A 15,435-nucleotide genomic window follows, 5' to 3' on the forward strand; every position below is an offset into this window, starting at 1 on the left:
TAAAGCTCATTTTGTTCTCAGGGCTTGGACCAAATTGCTCCAAGCCTCATCCAACCTGGACTGAACACTTCAAGGATCCAGGGGCAGCCACAGCTGCTCTGGGCACCCTGTGCCAGAGCCTCACCACCCTCACAGGGAAGAATTCCTTCCCAATATCCCATCTAGCCCTGTCCCCTGTCATTGAGGAGCCATCCCTGTGTCCTGTCCCTCCATCCCTTGTCCCAGGCCCTTCAGGTGCTCCATGTTATGCTAGCTGAAGAGGCAGGCTCAACCCTTCTCACACCTGAAACAACAATTAGACAATATAATGATGATGTTCTTCTCAGGGGATCAAATGTGGAAATGCTTGGCCAAACAATGAACAATATCGTCCAGCATTGATGTGAATTAAATATTCACATTCCTGACTCAACAGGGCAAGGAGCAAGGCAAGAGACTACATTTTTAGGTACCTGATGATTAGAAGGATGGAGAATGGTGCCATGCGGCACAGAAGAAAAAGGAAATTTAAAAAAAAGGGAAGGAAGGAAGGAAGGAAGGAAGGAAGGAAGGAAGGAAGGAAGGAAGGAAGGAAGGAAGGAAGGAAGGAAGGAAGGAAGGAAGGAAGGAAGGAGAGAAAAAAGAAAAGAAAAGAAAAGAAAAGAAAAGAAAAGAAAAGAAAAGAAAAGAAAAGAGAAGAGAAGAGAAGAGAAGAGAAGAGAAAAGAAAAGAAATCCCCAGCTCATCTCAGAAGAATAATAAAGCATCAGCTGTTTAACTTACTGCTCTGTGGGACCAACCAAAACACAAGACTGGGGATGTGTTTAAGCTCAAGCCTTGATACTCAGTAATCTCACTTTGGATTCTTACGACACTTTCCATCAAGAGTTTTATTAAAAATAAGAAACAAAAGAGTCCATTTTGCCCCATTTTGGCTCCAGGCTCCAGAAGCTGTCGCTGTGCCACAGCTCCATTCCCATGGCCTTGTGCATGGGGCTGCTGGGCTGGGCTGCTGCTGCTCTGGGGTGCTGGTGGCCACAGGACAGTGGGGTGACAGGATTTGGGTGGCTGGGGGGTTTGTGGGCTGGTGGCCCCAAGCTCTGGCCACTGCCCAGGACACAGGGGGCTGGGCTGGGGAGCAGGGTGAGTGCAGTGGGGCCTGGCTGCTTGACCTGCAGGATGATCCTCTGGGGTACCTGGATGGGGTGAGAAACAACACAAAAAATGAAAACATGTCCTAATGTTTTAACCCCCAAACTGCTTGAGGTTGGTGTGAATGGTGAGGAGGAAGGGACTGTCTGGCTCTGCCAGCAGTGGGTGCAAGGAAGGACAAAAAGGGGCAGAGTGGAGGATCTTGGAGGGTTTTCCAAACTTAAGGGCTCCAGGATTTGGAAAAGGTGCTGTAGAGCTGCTCCTCTCAGGGTCTGAACCCCAGCAATGTGTGCCCCAAACCCACAAACTAGGGGTCTACAGAGGGGGGTGAAGATGGAGCTAAATAAAAGCACAAGCATTGGGGTCTTTGTCCCCTTTCCTCTTCCGCCTTCCCAGGTGAAAGAACTACAGGACAAGAAACAGGACTAAAATAACACAACTAAAAGAAATAAAGTCAGAAGACACAGAATTAAAAGAACCAGCAGAACTAAAATACAGGAGGAATTTAACAAAATAGAAATAGGACTAAAAGAACTGAAAAAACAAAACTAAAAACCCAGAACTTCAAAGCAGAGAACTCCAGAAAGCACAGAAGTGGCCCCTGGCTTGGGTCACCACATCGAGGGTGGGACTTGCCTGCTGGAGGAACACGAGCTGCTGCGCTGGCAGGGGGGTGGCTGTCACCTGCTGTCCCCCAATGCCCAGCTGGAGGCCAGAGAAGGGCCCGAGGTGCTGCAGGAAGGGCTGGGCGCTGCTGAGGAGCTGCTGCTGGCCCAGGGCTGGGCCCAGGCGGGCAGTGCTGCTGGGGCAGAGCTGTGGCGTGGGGAGCTGGACACTGCCCGGGTCTCGCCTGGCCTCAGCCTCCAGCAGCTGCTCCGTGATCCCTGCTGCCCACAGGCACTGCTGCAGGAGGTCACAGGGTGGCCCTGCTGTGGTCACTGCGCCCCACGGTGTCCCCAGGCCGGTGGCTTCAGGCAGGGCCAGGCCCATGGTGTGGGGCAGCTCGGCGCTCAGGGAGGAGTGCCACACCTGGGAGAGGGATGGAAACACAGCGAGGGGAGTGAGAAGGATGGGATGGAAGGGGTGGAATCCTTCCCATGGGTGGAAGGAACGGAATGGAATGGAATGGAATGGAATGGAATGGAATGAAAGGCTCTCCAAGGGGAAATCTCCCCCAGCACCTTCAAAAAACCCACTGGCTGCATCCTCTGTGCTGAGAGAGCTGGAATTACAAACTTTGGATTTACTTTCTTCAGTGCAGAACTAAAAAAAAACGAGGGAAAAGAAAGAGGGTGCATTGGTGAGGGGCAGCCCTAATAGCACCAGGCTCTCCCCAGCAGGAGGGCAGCAACTCTCCTTGTTCCCAGTTTTGCCTCAAAACCTCCCAGGATCCCTGCTGGCTGCACAGCATGAACAGTGGCAGGAACTCAAACCTAAAAAGATCATGACCTTTGGGGAGGTTTGATGTAAAATCTCAGTTTTTATTTAAAAAAAAATAAATTGTGTTATGGAAGTTGCATGGGTTGGGGAGGGAGCTGAGCTGTCACTCACCATTCTGGATCCAGGCAAAAAATCCCCCCAGGCCTGAGGACTGCTGCAAAAACCAAAAAAAGGTTTAGGGAGGCAGTGCTAACACCTAATTCACAAATTAATATTTATAAATGCTACAGCTAATGATGGACACACATTTATGGTCCAAGAATGATGTTTTATGACCAACTTAAATGATCAAGTGGGTGCTCAAGGCCAGTTTTTGTCTCCTGCATCAGTCACACCCCCTTATTCTCCTTTCCCTCATAATGGTACAAATCAACAATTATTAACAGTTTTGTGATCAGAACAAGAAATTAACCATTTGGCACAATATTGTTTGGGCAGCAAATGGAGCCCTAAATGCCATAGCTTTGGGTAAAAGAACAGAAAAATGGGATTTATTCTCATTCCATCATTATTCTCTGTACTATTGGGCTGTTTCCAGACATTCAGGGGATGTTTTCCACCCTTTCCAGGACATTTCAGTCCTTCTGGAGGACATCTCAGCTGGGTTTTGGCTCCAGGAGACCCAGCCCAGCCCCAGAGAAGCCCTGATGGAGATGGAGGGTGGTGGAATCCCCTTTCCCACCCCAAAATTGTGGGACTTACTAAAATGCATCTGGTACGGCCCAGCTGTCATCGGCATCTCTGTCAACTGCAAAGAACACAGAGAGGATCTTATGGCAGGAGAGCAGGGGGATGGTGATGATGATGAAGATGAAGATGATGATGATGATGATGGTGACCAGACCAGCAGACACCTCAAGAGTGTCCACTGCTCCAAGGGTGTCAACTGCCAGGAACCTGGAGAAGTTCCAGGATGGTTCCTCATCTGTCCACTGGACGGATTTCACTCGGAGTTCTCCCAGCAGGAGCTCACATTTCACTCTGAACCCCAAACCTGCAGGCTTTTCTCTCATTTTCACCTCACCAAGGGGCACTGCTGACCCTTGCTGGCTGTGGGATGATCCCGGAGATCCTGAACACCAGGAGCACCTGGAGCCAGATGCTGGCAAAGCTTGGCAAGAATTTGTCTTTAACATCACTTATTTATGCACTTTTATGCCTAAAATTCCACTGTGGCAGAATGGATTTGGAAAGATCTGAGGATTTTCGGATGATAACCTGCAATCAGCACCAGGCCACCTCCTCTGAAACCCCTTTGGATGAGTATATCTGGGAAACAGTGGTTTTGGGGTTGTTTCTTGATGTTTTCCCTCTTTTCCTCAGATCTGAGCTGGATTTGGAGGTGCAGCAATATGAAACTGCTAATAAAAATCAAGGAATCTGGGAAAGCAAACATCCATGACATCAGTAAAGTCTAAAGACAAAAACATCTTCTGCTACCATCCCCAAAAATGGTTTTTGTGAAGATTTCTCCCCTTGTCCTTCTCCAGTAGGGGGGATATGTGCATTATGATGAGGGTGCAGGAATTGTGCTGCATTAGGGCAACACAAGGACAAAATGCCCTTAAATTTGACCCAAAATATTCCATATTATTTTCACTGGTTCCATAGGAGCACCGTTCTCACTGATCAAGGTGCAGGAAAATAATCTTTAAAAAAACCTAAAATAATCTTTAAAACAACCTAACCATTCACATAAGCCACCGCAGGGGTCAGAATGCTGCCTGTCAACGTAAATATTTGATATTCCTGACAGGAAAGCGCTTACTTTGATGCGGAGGGACCAGGGAATAAAGGATGTGGCACGGGCGGCACCTGGCCATGGCTGAGGGCACAATTCCCTGGCTGGCTTTCACGTGGGCATTTCCAAGGGGCACCTGGCTGTGTCTGAGGGCTGCAGCAGCACTGGGAGAGCCCCAGGGCCGAGTTCTGTTGTTGGCAACCAACCCCATGGCTGAGGTCAGCATTCCCTCGTTGACACCCAGTCTTGTTTGTGGCCCAAATTCTGTTGCCATGGGAGAGGAATGGGAGTTCCTCCATGTGCCCCAGCTGTGAGCAGGGGAATCGCCAAGGAAATGGGTTCAGAGGCAAGCAGCAGTTGAAGAATGAGGGATTTGATGTGTTTCCCCTGTTGTGGAGGCAGAATGCAACCAAAAGATAACAGTAACACCCCATGGAGTGAGGAAACGCTGCCTCAAATGGCTCCTTCTCACCCCTTTCTAACAAAAAGAATATTTTGGATCAGTTTCAGTCAAAACAGCAATTCCTTGGATCCACAGCGAGTGTCCCTCATCTTGCAGCTTCCCTGCAAGGAGGCTGGAGAACTCCCTCCACCTCCAGCATTCAGGATTTAGTAAATTTTAATTAATTTTTACCCCTAAAAGCACACTTTACAGGGTCACAAGAGTTGGAGGATTAAATTATTGGAGGAGTTAAAACTCTTTCTGAGGCGGGAAGTGAAGGGAAAATGCTTTTGACTTCATGGTGTGAGACAAGGTGATGAAAAAATGGGCATTTTTATGATTTTGCTTCATAAGATCTGGATGAAATTGCCTTTTTTTTACAAAAATGTGGATTGTGCTGGGTCTCTGCAGAGGACTTTATGTTTTCTGAAACACTTTAATCCTCATGTCGTTCTATGCAGTGTCATGAAGCTGAACATCTGTGAGCTGAGAGACACTTGGGGGTATAAAATAACTTGAAAAAAATGAAATAAAAGTCAAATTAAAGCCCTTCCAACTGATTTTCATGGCCAAACTGCATTCATAGGATGATTTCCACCCTAGAGCCCTGTCCAAGTTTGGAGTATTTGGTTGAGAGATGAGGAAACAATGGGATTCAGCAAAGGGATCATGTGGGAATGATGCCAAAATCCTGGATTTATTGCCACAACTGGCACTTCACACCCTGGTGAAACCTGTGAAACCTGGTCACTGGAGCACTTGGGAAGCACACTGGGATCCACAGGGAAACATCCTTGGAGAAACCATCTTAATGCAGCTTGTTAATTACCACTGCTAAATCCATATGCATACATATAAAGCATTACAGTGTTGTTTAATTAATTAATGGCAATAAATATTCTAAAGTTTTGAGCCTGCTGGGGTGTTTTGAACAAATCCTGCCATGATTCTTGTCCCCAAATTTATTTGTGTAATCTTTTATCCCATCAGTTCAAAGGATTTGGCCTCTCAACACTGCTGGGGTGACACCTGGTAGATTTGGGATATTCCACAGCTCTGAACACAGGAAGGAGAAGGCAGAAAAAAAACAGGGAAGGAGAAAAGGGAATGGGTGCAGCAAGAGGGAAGTCAGGGGGAAGGGAAGAAGGGAAAAGGCAAGGGAGGAAAATGGAAGAAGAAAAGGAAAGGAAGATCAGTGTAGATGTTTACATTGATGATGTTTCTTTTTACTTGTTGCTTTTGTTCTGTTGTTCTGTTGTGGAGATGATGTTGAAGAGCAACAAAGATACTTGTGCAGTTTTACTTTTTTCATGCAAAGGCTGTTGACAAATTAAAAAAAAAAAAAAAATTAAAATTGAGAAGAAGACGTTTTTGCCTCCTTGTTTTGCTCCAGCACTGCCAGGTTCTGCTGAGCCTCTGCCCTGGAGGAAGGGAGATCTCCCCAGCCCAGCCCTCAGCTTGTCCCACTCAGCTGGCACTGCAGGCCTTTCACACTCTGCTTGCAGAGCTCACACTCCACACAAGGCACCAGCACTACTGAAATATCAAGAAACCCAGCACAAATTTGCTGTTGCTGATTTCACTGACTCTTTTTGAAGCATTTCTTTTTAGTCAAACATGCCTCAAGTTTTACAGAACTGAGGCCACACTGAGGTGATGCCCACAGGCTGCATTTCCTTGTGAACCAAATGTCACAGACTCCTCCAGAACAGCTCCATCTCTGCTCCACAGGAGTTACTCATACCAGTGTTGTCACAGAAATGGACATCTCTCCAGTCACCATTATTTCATTGCAAGTAGAAAAGGTCCCAGTGTGCCATGGTGAGGGTGAGAGTGCTCATCCTTCCTCCTTTGTATTCTCCAATTTAGCATTTCTGCTAAAACCACATGGTGCTTCCCCTCCTCCTCTACCTCCGGCAAAGATCATGGGTTGAGAAAAGAACAATTTACTGGAAACAGCAATGAGATAAGAAAAACTAACAGCAACAGCAACAATATTATATAATACAATGACAAAAGGTGTCACAATAATCAGTACCAGACAGCTACCCCTGACACTTTTCATTGACCAGAAGGAACCCCTTGTCCCTGGAAGAGATTCCCTTCACCCTATCCCAGCAATGATGAGAGGTGGCATAGAATAACCTCTGGGTTCTGACCATGCAAGCTCCCAGCTCCTACAGAAATTGTCCCATCCTGGCCAGAACCAGGACAGGCTGTCACAGCTGCAGCCAGGGAGGGTCAGCACAGCAGCATGAGGCAAACCCAGACTTCTGGAACAGCACAGATCCCACCTTCATGATGCCCAGCATCACCCCAGGAGATGCAGAGCATCCACAGCTAGCACAGGAGTGCTGCCAGGACTCACCAGTGCAGCGTGGAGGGGGTGAGACTGAGCACTGCAGCCTTTTCTGGGTGTGTCCATGCAGGGGACAGCAGTGACACTCCTGCCAGTGACCCACAGTCTAGGGGTTTTGGAGAGGTGAGAGCTGGCAGATGCAAAGTGCAGCCTGATTTGCCTTTCCTTTCTAGAAAAGGGAAGGAAAATCAGAATCAAAAATCAAAAATCCAAAGGAAAATCATCTGTTTGCTTTCTAGAGCAAACAGGCATCTGGGACACAGGGTTTGGCTACATCCAACACCAGCTCTGCTGCACAAGGTGAGATAACACCTCCATCCTCCTCAGCTGGAGCAGGATCCCCCAAGGCAGTGGGGAGTGCCCATGGCCCTGGCCCAGGAGCAGAGCCTTCAGTCCTTCTTCCCTCCTCAGAAAGCAGGAAACCACCCCAAAAATCTCCACTCTTCCTTCAGGAGCCCAACTCAGAAATGATGAGCTGAGCTCCAGAACTGACTGTGTCCAGGGGTTGTTCCCTCATTAAAGGTTCCAGGACAGAAGGCTGCTGCTGCCCTTCACCTGCCCTGGGCAAAGCTTTGTTTCTTGGGGCTGGAGAGGAACCAGTAGGTTCCCTTTTTTTCCACAATCCAAAGGGTCATTTGTAGTGTCTCACCTTTTTTAGGGTCCACAGTGTAATTTCTATGGTCCTGACTCCTCCTATTTGGGCACAAACCCTTATTTCTAACTTGCAAGCCCTGCTCTTCAGGTCCCAAGGCTCATCAGAAGCACCCAGAGTGTAATTGTGAAGGTCCCAACTCGTGGTTGGAAGGTCCAAAGTTTCATTTGTAGAGTCCAAAGCCTCAGGTTTGGGCTCAAACTCTTTTTTTAGCTTCCAAAGCCCCTCTGTGGGACCAAACCGTCCTCTTTAGGATTCAGTCTGCAATTTGGCAGGCTTAACATCTTCTTTCAAGCCTCTAAAGATCCATTTTTGTTACCAAAACATTTTTTGAGGGTCCAAAACTTAACTTCAGGGTTCAAAAAAGAGCATTGCTTATAAAAATGAGTGTTTGTGCACAAACAAGGTTTGGATTCCAACAAGGAGGCTTTGGATCTTAAAAATGGAACTGCTAGTCCTAAAAAAGGACTATGGGTACTAACAGACAGGCTTGGACCTTAAAAATGAGTCTTTTGGCCTTAGAAATGGGACTTTATACCCTTGAAATCAGTTTTTGCACCTTCAGAAGGAGACTTCAGACATGAAGAACATGAGGCTTTGAGCTCTCAGCAAGGGGTTTGCACCCTAAAAGGAAGCTTTGGACTCTAACATGTTCTTCTGAGAGGTGGATTACAAATCATCCTAGTGCTAAAAAGCCATCCATGATCACTTTGGGGAGCTGCAGGGAGAAAGAGCACCTGGGTGGGAGCCTGGTGGGCAGCTGATGTCTGTCCTGTGCAGTTGCTGAAGATATTTCTTAGGTAGTGCCACTTCAGGGTCAGCCTGAGGCTTACACTGAAGGCAGAGAAAATTCCTTGAAAATGACCTTAAGGACCCAATGGGAACAGTCCAATTCCTGGGAAGAACAGGAGCAGAATTCCTGGAAGAGAAACCCCCAAATATGCCAGCCAGAGCTGTGCCCAGGCTCAGTCCCAGCCCTTAGCAGCCTTTGACTGCTGTGGCTGCTGCAGCTGCTGGAAGCAGCAGGAGCTCTGCTGGCACATGAACAGCCCTGCAGCAGCAGCAGCTGTGAGCTCCAGTGACTCCCAGCCACGAGAGGTGGCAGGATGTGGTGGCCACAGGGCCAGCAGTGTGTGCTGCCCTGTGTCACAGAAGTGGCAGAGTTGTGGAACCTGTGAGTGGCAATTGTGATCTCACCTGTCCTTTGGGATCCTGAGGTCTTGGCCAGCAAAAGCTCTTTTGGACTGAGCTGGCCATGGGATAACTTGGCTCCTTCCCTTGCTACCTGCTACCCTTTTCTTTTTCAAGACTTTTCAAAGAATCCTTTGTCCTTGGCAGCAGCTACAAGCACCAACAAAACCCTTTTGACAGCTGAAGGTGCTTTTGGGGTCACATTTGGGGTTTTTAAAATCATTTTGTTGAGCTACAAGTATTTCCTTTCCCAACAGGTGATCTTTCTGGAGGAGGTCCTGATATCCTTTGTCATCCAAAGCTTTCACCCCACACCTGAGAGGAGCAATGGCTACAACAGGGAGTGACTTCTTTGAGTAATGTTTTCACCAGCCGGCTTGGACTCTGAATGCATGAAGGACATGGCTACTGCTCCATCCCTAAGTGTTGATGTGCTCACAGCCTGGAGGGAATTCTGGGGCATTTCCTGAGAGCAGCCAGACTGACCCAAGTATTGCTTGTTTTCATCACATTACAGTCAGGAAAAGGGAAGATCTGATAATGCAAGGCTCTAGGGGGAAAAGTAGGTAGCCTGAGGCCCAGAGACCAGAGTGGATTTGTTGGATGTTTGGCAGATTAAGCAGGGGAACAGACTGTTCTCCAGAACTGTTTCCCTATCCGTAGATGTCAACAGGGTGTTGGCCTTCCCCTGGTTTCTGGCTGGGTGGTTAGAGCTGTCATCCTTGGTGTCATATAATGAACTCAGCATTTAAATACACTTTCAAACAACAATATTTGCATACTGAATCCCAGAGTCAATTAAGTTGGAAAAGACCTCCAAGGTCATCGGGTCCAACCCTTGACCAAACACCACCATGTCAGCTAGACCATGGCACTAAGCACCACCTCCAGTCTTTTCTTAAATACCTCAGGGATGGTGACTCCATCACCCCCCTGGGCAGCCCATTCCAATATCTAATCACTCTTTCTGTGAAGAGATTCCTCCTGATGTCCAACCTGAACCTCCCCTGGGAGAACTCAAGGCTATATTTCCTCTTGTCCTATTGCCAGTTGCCTGGGAAGAGAAGCCAACCCTACCTGGCTACAACCTCCTTTCAGGTAGCCATGGAAAGTGATAAAGTCACCCCTGAGCCTCCTTTTTCTCAGGATAAAATATCCCAGTTCCCTTAGCTGCTCCTCACCCTCCAGACCCTTCCCCAGCTTCACTGCCCTTCTCTGGACATGCTCCAGCACAGCACACAATGTGTTTCCTGAACTGAGGAGCCCCAAGCTGGACACAGCACTCGAGGTGTGGCCTCACCAGAGCCCAGAACAGAGGGACAATCCCTTCCCTGGTCCTGCTGGCCACACCATTCCTGATACAAGCCAGGATGCCATTGGCCTTCTTGGCCACCTGGGCACACTGCTGGCTCATTTTCAGCCACTGTTGATCAGCAGCACCAGCTCCTCCCTGCCTAGGCCACTTCCCAGCCACTGTGCCCCCAGCCTGGGGCACCACATGGGGCTATTGTGACTGAAGTGTAGCACTTGGTCTTGTTGAACCTCATACTGTTGGTCTTGTTCCATTGATCCAGTCTGTCCTGATCCCTCTGCAGAGCCTTCCTACCCTCCAGCACATTGACACACCAAATTTGTGTTTGTGAATTTACTGATGCAGATCATCAGTAAAGATATTAAGTTAAACAGGAGCTGGGCCCAACCTGGCCATTACCCAGGGAAAAGTGCACCTGTCACCCATTGTCTCATCTCTTCCCAAATGTTGTTTGCCTGCAGTCATTGGCAAGGGCATGACTCCACCACAAAGGATCCTTTTTCCCCCGGAGAAGATATGCATGGACTGGCGGCAAAAACGGAGACCTGGAGCAGGACTTTACAACCTCGGCAGCACTTGCTACCTCAACGTCATCCTGCAGTGCCTGACATACACACCCCCTCTGGCTAATTACCTGCTCTCTCGTCAGCACAGCCGCTTCTGTGAGTACTTGGAGGAATATCTCCTTTTAAATCTCTTGGGCACATCCCAAGGATTCCCAGAACCTGCAGTTGGATCTGGGAGAACAGCAGCCCTTCTTTGTTGGCCCCATGAGCTCATGTTCCTCAGACACTCAGACTAAGAGCCACTTGTCCTACCAGGGTGCATTCATCTTCAGAAAGGCACTTCTCCCTAGCTCTGGGTCTCTGTCCCTTCATACTAAACCCTCTTGTCTTACTGCACAGAAAACTTGTGCCAGTTTAGCCTCCCTATGAAGAACATTTTCTGTGCACTGAAATGTCCCTGGCTTGTCAGGGCATTGGCACTTTGGGAGAAGAGGAATAGAGAGTCTTTACAACTTCAAGACCTCCATCAGGTTTTCCACCTGGGGATTGTTTTTCTAACCTAAGAAGCTTCCCTCCTCCCTCAGGTCACCAGCAAGGTTTCTGCATGATGTGCATCATGGAAGATCACGTTCGGAAGGTCCTGTACTCCTCAGCCGCTGCCATCCGGCCCAGGGCTGTCATCAGGGACCTCAAATGTGAGCAATTGCAGGTGCTTTGGCAGGTTTTCCTTCCTTCTTTGGGGGGAGAACTACTAACTTCTTTCTTAGTCATAGGACAATTTAAGCCTGACATACCTGGAGATGCCTACGAGTTCTTGCGCTGTACTGTCAGTGCCATGCAGAGAGCTTGTCTGAATGAAAACAGCAAGTAAGCACAAGAAAATTCCCTTTTCAATGTTCCCCAATCTGTTGGACTCATTGAAGTAATCCCATCAAGGTAAACCTATGCCCAGGGCTTTCTAAGCTAAACTCTTGAGGAGGTAACTCTGCCTTGCCATTTGTTTCCAGCTCAGATGGCTCTTACAATCAAACTACCATTATCCATCAGATATTTGGGGGCATTCTGAGATCCAGAGGTACGTTTCCACAACTGCTGCTCTTCTTGGCATTTCCTGTGCTCTCATGTCTGCCTGTGACATGTAGCTGGTCTGTGATGCCTGGCAAAGGAGGAGCATAAAGCAATGCCATCAATTAACTTCACTCAGCATTTTGATTTTCCTTCCAGTCACATGCCTGGGCTGCCAAACAGTTTCTGATTTCTACAAGGCCTTCCTGGATGTCCTCTTGCAAATCAAAGTAAGAGATTTGCAATTGTGCTTCAAGAGGTCCCAAGGCACCTGTAGCTTTCCAGAACCAAAACTTTTGTCTTTAAAACTTCTTTTGTGAGCACAAGGGATCTTGGTGGTGAATGGTGGGATGTGGAATGGGCAGTGTCCTTCTGCAGAGGCCATGGCACTGGTCTCTCCATGCTGCTGGGTTTAAGATGAACAAGTAGCATTAACCCTTTGCACCCTTGATGATCTCTCCTCCCCTTCCCTTTGCCCTCCCTCCACACCCCTCTGGCTCCCAGGCTTGATCAGTTTTCACTGCTGGTGCCCCTGCATGCCATCAGCAGCTGAACTGAGCAGTGGCACTGAGAGGGAGCTCTAGATAGCCCCAGGAACCCCTGAGACACGAGGAAAATGTTCAGTGTCCACCCTCTTTCTTTCTCCTGCTCGTGGGGTCATGGTGGGTCTCCTCAGCACCAGGCCTGGGTCTTCTGTCAACTCCTGGGAAATGTTTGGGTGAGCAATGGAAATGCTCTGGCATTTCCCAGAGCTCAGCAGCTCCTTCCTCACTCCTCCAGCCAGCTTCATCCCTCACCTCAGCTCTGGAGGACTTTGTGACACCCAAGCTGCTGGATGGGAAAAAAGGCTTCAGATGTAGCAAGTAAGACAATTTCTTACGATATATTAACGCCAAATTCTGCATGAGGGGCTGTGTGAAGTCAAGCAGAATCAGTTTCTCAGGGAGGTTTAATGCACAATAATGAGACACAGCTCTTTTGGATATGGAATAGCCTTAAAGTTGGTGCCAGGGTGTGAGACAGGAAAGGTGGTCTGGCATTCTTGAGGCAAGATTGGGTGCATTTCAGCACTCAGCTCTGTGCTTGGGTTCAAGGTGTAAGAAGAAGGTTGCTGCCTCCAAGACAGTCACAGTCCATCATGAGCCCAGGGTCCTCACAGTGTGTCTGGGAAGGGCTGATGATCACAGCAGCAAGAAGATCTGCCAGGTCTGTACGCAACTGGAGTGAAACTTCCTCTTTGGAGCAGAAGATTCCCCAAAGCAGGAGATGCTTTGTCACAAGCTGCTCATGTTGGGCTTTTTGTGTTCCCTTCTGGGGAGAGGAGAATTCCCATGGGAATGTCCCAGCCTGGACTCTGCTCTGGCAGAGCTGCTTTGGATGAGAACAGTTTTCTCCCACCCAAAGCATGACATGCTGAAGGCTATTTCATGTGGCAGCTCAGCATAATTTCTGAGCCATCTTGGTTTCTCCACAGGTTGTGGAATATCCTGAGTATTTGGATCTTCGGCCATACACGTCTGACCCAGCTGGAGAAACCCTCCTGTACTCCCTATATGCAGTTGTGGTGCACAGTGGTCGCACCTGTCTTGGTGGACACTTTTTCTGCTTCACAAAGGTAAAGAGCAACTTCCCTCCTGCAGAGAAAAATGTGTGCTGGGAAGACAAGCTATCCTGCAGTGTTACTGGCAGCCAAGGCTTTGGGGGAGTTCCTCCTTTGGGGCTGGACTTGTTCTGGTGTGCTCTTGGTTTGGCAGTTTTCTGTGTGGAAACACTGCATTTCCTCTCCAGAGATGGATCCTTCCTTTGCAGGCAAGCGATGAGCAGTGGTACAAGATGAATGATGTGTCTGTGGACAGCTGTGGCCTCCACACAGTTCTGGAGCAGGAAGCCTATTTGCTGTTCTATGCCAGGTAATAACCAGGGGGATGTGTTCAGAATATGTTTCCTTTGTTTGTCTTCTCATCCTCCTGAGTGTTTCTGCCACAGGAGACAGTTCTTCCCTGTGTCCTTCAGTGGTGTCAATTCTGAATGACCCCACACCAGTTCTTCTCCTCCCTTGCTGGGCTTTGGGCTGCTGCCCTGTGTAAGGTGCTCTCTGAAGCTGGCTAATGCAGAGAAGAGGACTCAAAGGGGCCTCCAGGAAAGATGCAGAGGAGCTCTTTATCAAGGGAGCGTAGTGACAGGACAAGGGGTAACGATTTCAGAGTGAAAGAGGGAAGATCTGGATTAGATATAAGGAAGAAGCTCTTCCCTGTGAGGATGCTGAGGCCCTGGCTGAGGTTGCCCAGAGCAGCTGTGGCTGCCCCATCCCTGGAAGTGTCCAAAGCCAAGTCAGACAGGGCTTGGAGCAACCTGGGACAGTGCAAGTGTCCCTGGAATGAGATGAGCTTTAAGGTCCCTTCCAACCCAGCCCATTTGGGGATTCTGTGAAATGGAGGCTGTAGGGGTATAAAGACAAAGGACAGACCTGGTTGGAAGACCCCAGGTGTCTGAATTTCCCATTGGTGACCCTGGTTCTGTCATAGAAACCTCTCCAAGAAAATGACTGAATCCCAGATGAATCCGCAAGAAATGCCCTGAACAGACATCGCTCTTTTTCTCTTCAGGTGCTCCGATTTGAAAACGGAAGAAATGACAGCTTCCTCATCATGCCAGTCCCTCCTCAGGCCAGGGGAAGCCAGCGGTGAGCAGGCAGGTGCTGCAGGAGCACAGGGAGTGCCTGGCAGGATGAGGAGCAGTGCCTGGCCCAGGGAGAGGAGCAGATCCCCGCAGTGGGGCAGCGAGCGTCGCGGCTGGCTGCTGAGCACCGCCAGCTGCAGCAACCCCGCGGGCAGGAGGAGGAAGAGAACGAGTCCTTCAGCTCATGACAGCACCCGCAGGGATCCCGCAGCTCCAGGGCCCTCCAGCAGGAGCTGCCAGCATGCTCCAGGACACAGGGCTGCTCAGGAACAAGCCCTGCTGAGAGAGGGGCAGCAGGGCAGAGCCCCACAGCAGTGCAGAGCCCCCCAGCAGTGCTACTACCTCTGCAGACGGTTTGTGAAGACCAGGGACTACCACCCGACAAACAGGAGAAGGAGGAGACACTGATTTGGAGCCAAAACCAGAAGAATCAAAGCCATAATTAAAACCCCTGTTTGGCCTTCCATGAGTATTTCACAGGGTGTTTCCTTCTCTCAGGTTTTGGGGCAATTGGTGGAACCACGCAGTGAGGGATGTTGGTGTGATGGGATTTTGAAAGCTGTGGGCTTGCAGGTGCCCACCTGGCAATTTCTTTTTTTTTTTTGCTATCAAATGTAAATATTGGTCACAAAAGGTGCCAGCTCAGTAAGGTGTTGCTGTCTCTGTATTTAACTTGCATCCTGGAAAAAAACAAACTCACAGGAAAAAGTTAGGCACTTTCCTGCTCAGTTGCAGGTCCCATCATATTCTTCTTGCAGAGCCCAGCTTCAAAACTTAGTATGTCCAGCAACTGCTCCCACAGCAGAGATCCTAGAACAAGAAGCAAGTGCTGGCCTTCACTTTCCCCTTGCAGCTGATGCAGTGCAGCACACCCAGCTCTGTGCACTCAGCTCTGGGGACCCTCAGGCACCTCCAGT

General features: G+C 49.0%; 2 protein-coding genes across 3 annotated transcripts; one reads left to right on the forward strand and one right to left on the reverse strand.

Moving 5' to 3' along the window:
* Positions 1-1,281: 1,281 nt before the first annotated feature.
* LOC146427460 (BRD4-interacting chromatin-remodeling complex-associated protein-like) lies at positions 1,282-4,531 on the reverse strand. Its single transcript, XM_085081775.1, has 4 exons — positions 4,340-4,531; positions 3,274-3,319; positions 2,683-2,725; positions 1,282-2,160 (listed from the first exon to the last, which is right to left on the reverse strand). Exons 1-4 carry the CDS (start codon positions 4,521-4,523, stop codon positions 1,696-1,698), a joined length of 738 nt encoding a protein of 245 aa, XP_084937901.1. The 5' UTR covers positions 4,524-4,531; the 3' UTR covers positions 1,282-1,695.
* A 4,443-nt stretch (positions 4,532-8,974) lies between these two features.
* Positions 8,975-14,987, forward strand: LOC146427461 (ubiquitin carboxyl-terminal hydrolase 17-like protein 6). Of its 2 annotated transcripts, none has more exons than XM_085081776.1 (12): positions 8,975-9,142; positions 9,214-9,446; positions 10,730-10,930; positions 11,359-11,469; positions 11,542-11,641; positions 11,782-11,849; positions 11,999-12,069; positions 12,620-12,702; positions 12,934-13,045; positions 13,314-13,454; positions 13,628-13,749; positions 14,446-14,987. In XM_085081776.1, exons 2-12 carry the CDS (start codon positions 9,386-9,388, stop codon positions 14,924-14,926), a joined length of 1,551 nt encoding a protein of 516 aa, XP_084937902.1. In that variant the 5' UTR covers positions 8,975-9,142; positions 9,214-9,385; the 3' UTR covers positions 14,927-14,987. The 2 variants fall into 2 exon arrangements, with proteins under 2 accessions (XP_084937902.1, XP_084937903.1); XM_085081777.1 differs by having other exon boundaries at positions 13,649-13,749.
* The last annotated feature ends 448 nt before the right edge of the window (positions 14,988-15,435 follow it).

The sequence above is a fragment of the Lichenostomus cassidix genome, chromosome 24 (assembly GCF_008360975.1).
Source record: "Lichenostomus cassidix isolate B80296 chromosome 24, HeHo_3.0, whole genome shotgun sequence".
NCBI lineage: Eukaryota > Metazoa > Chordata > Aves > Passeriformes > Meliphagidae > Lichenostomus > Lichenostomus cassidix.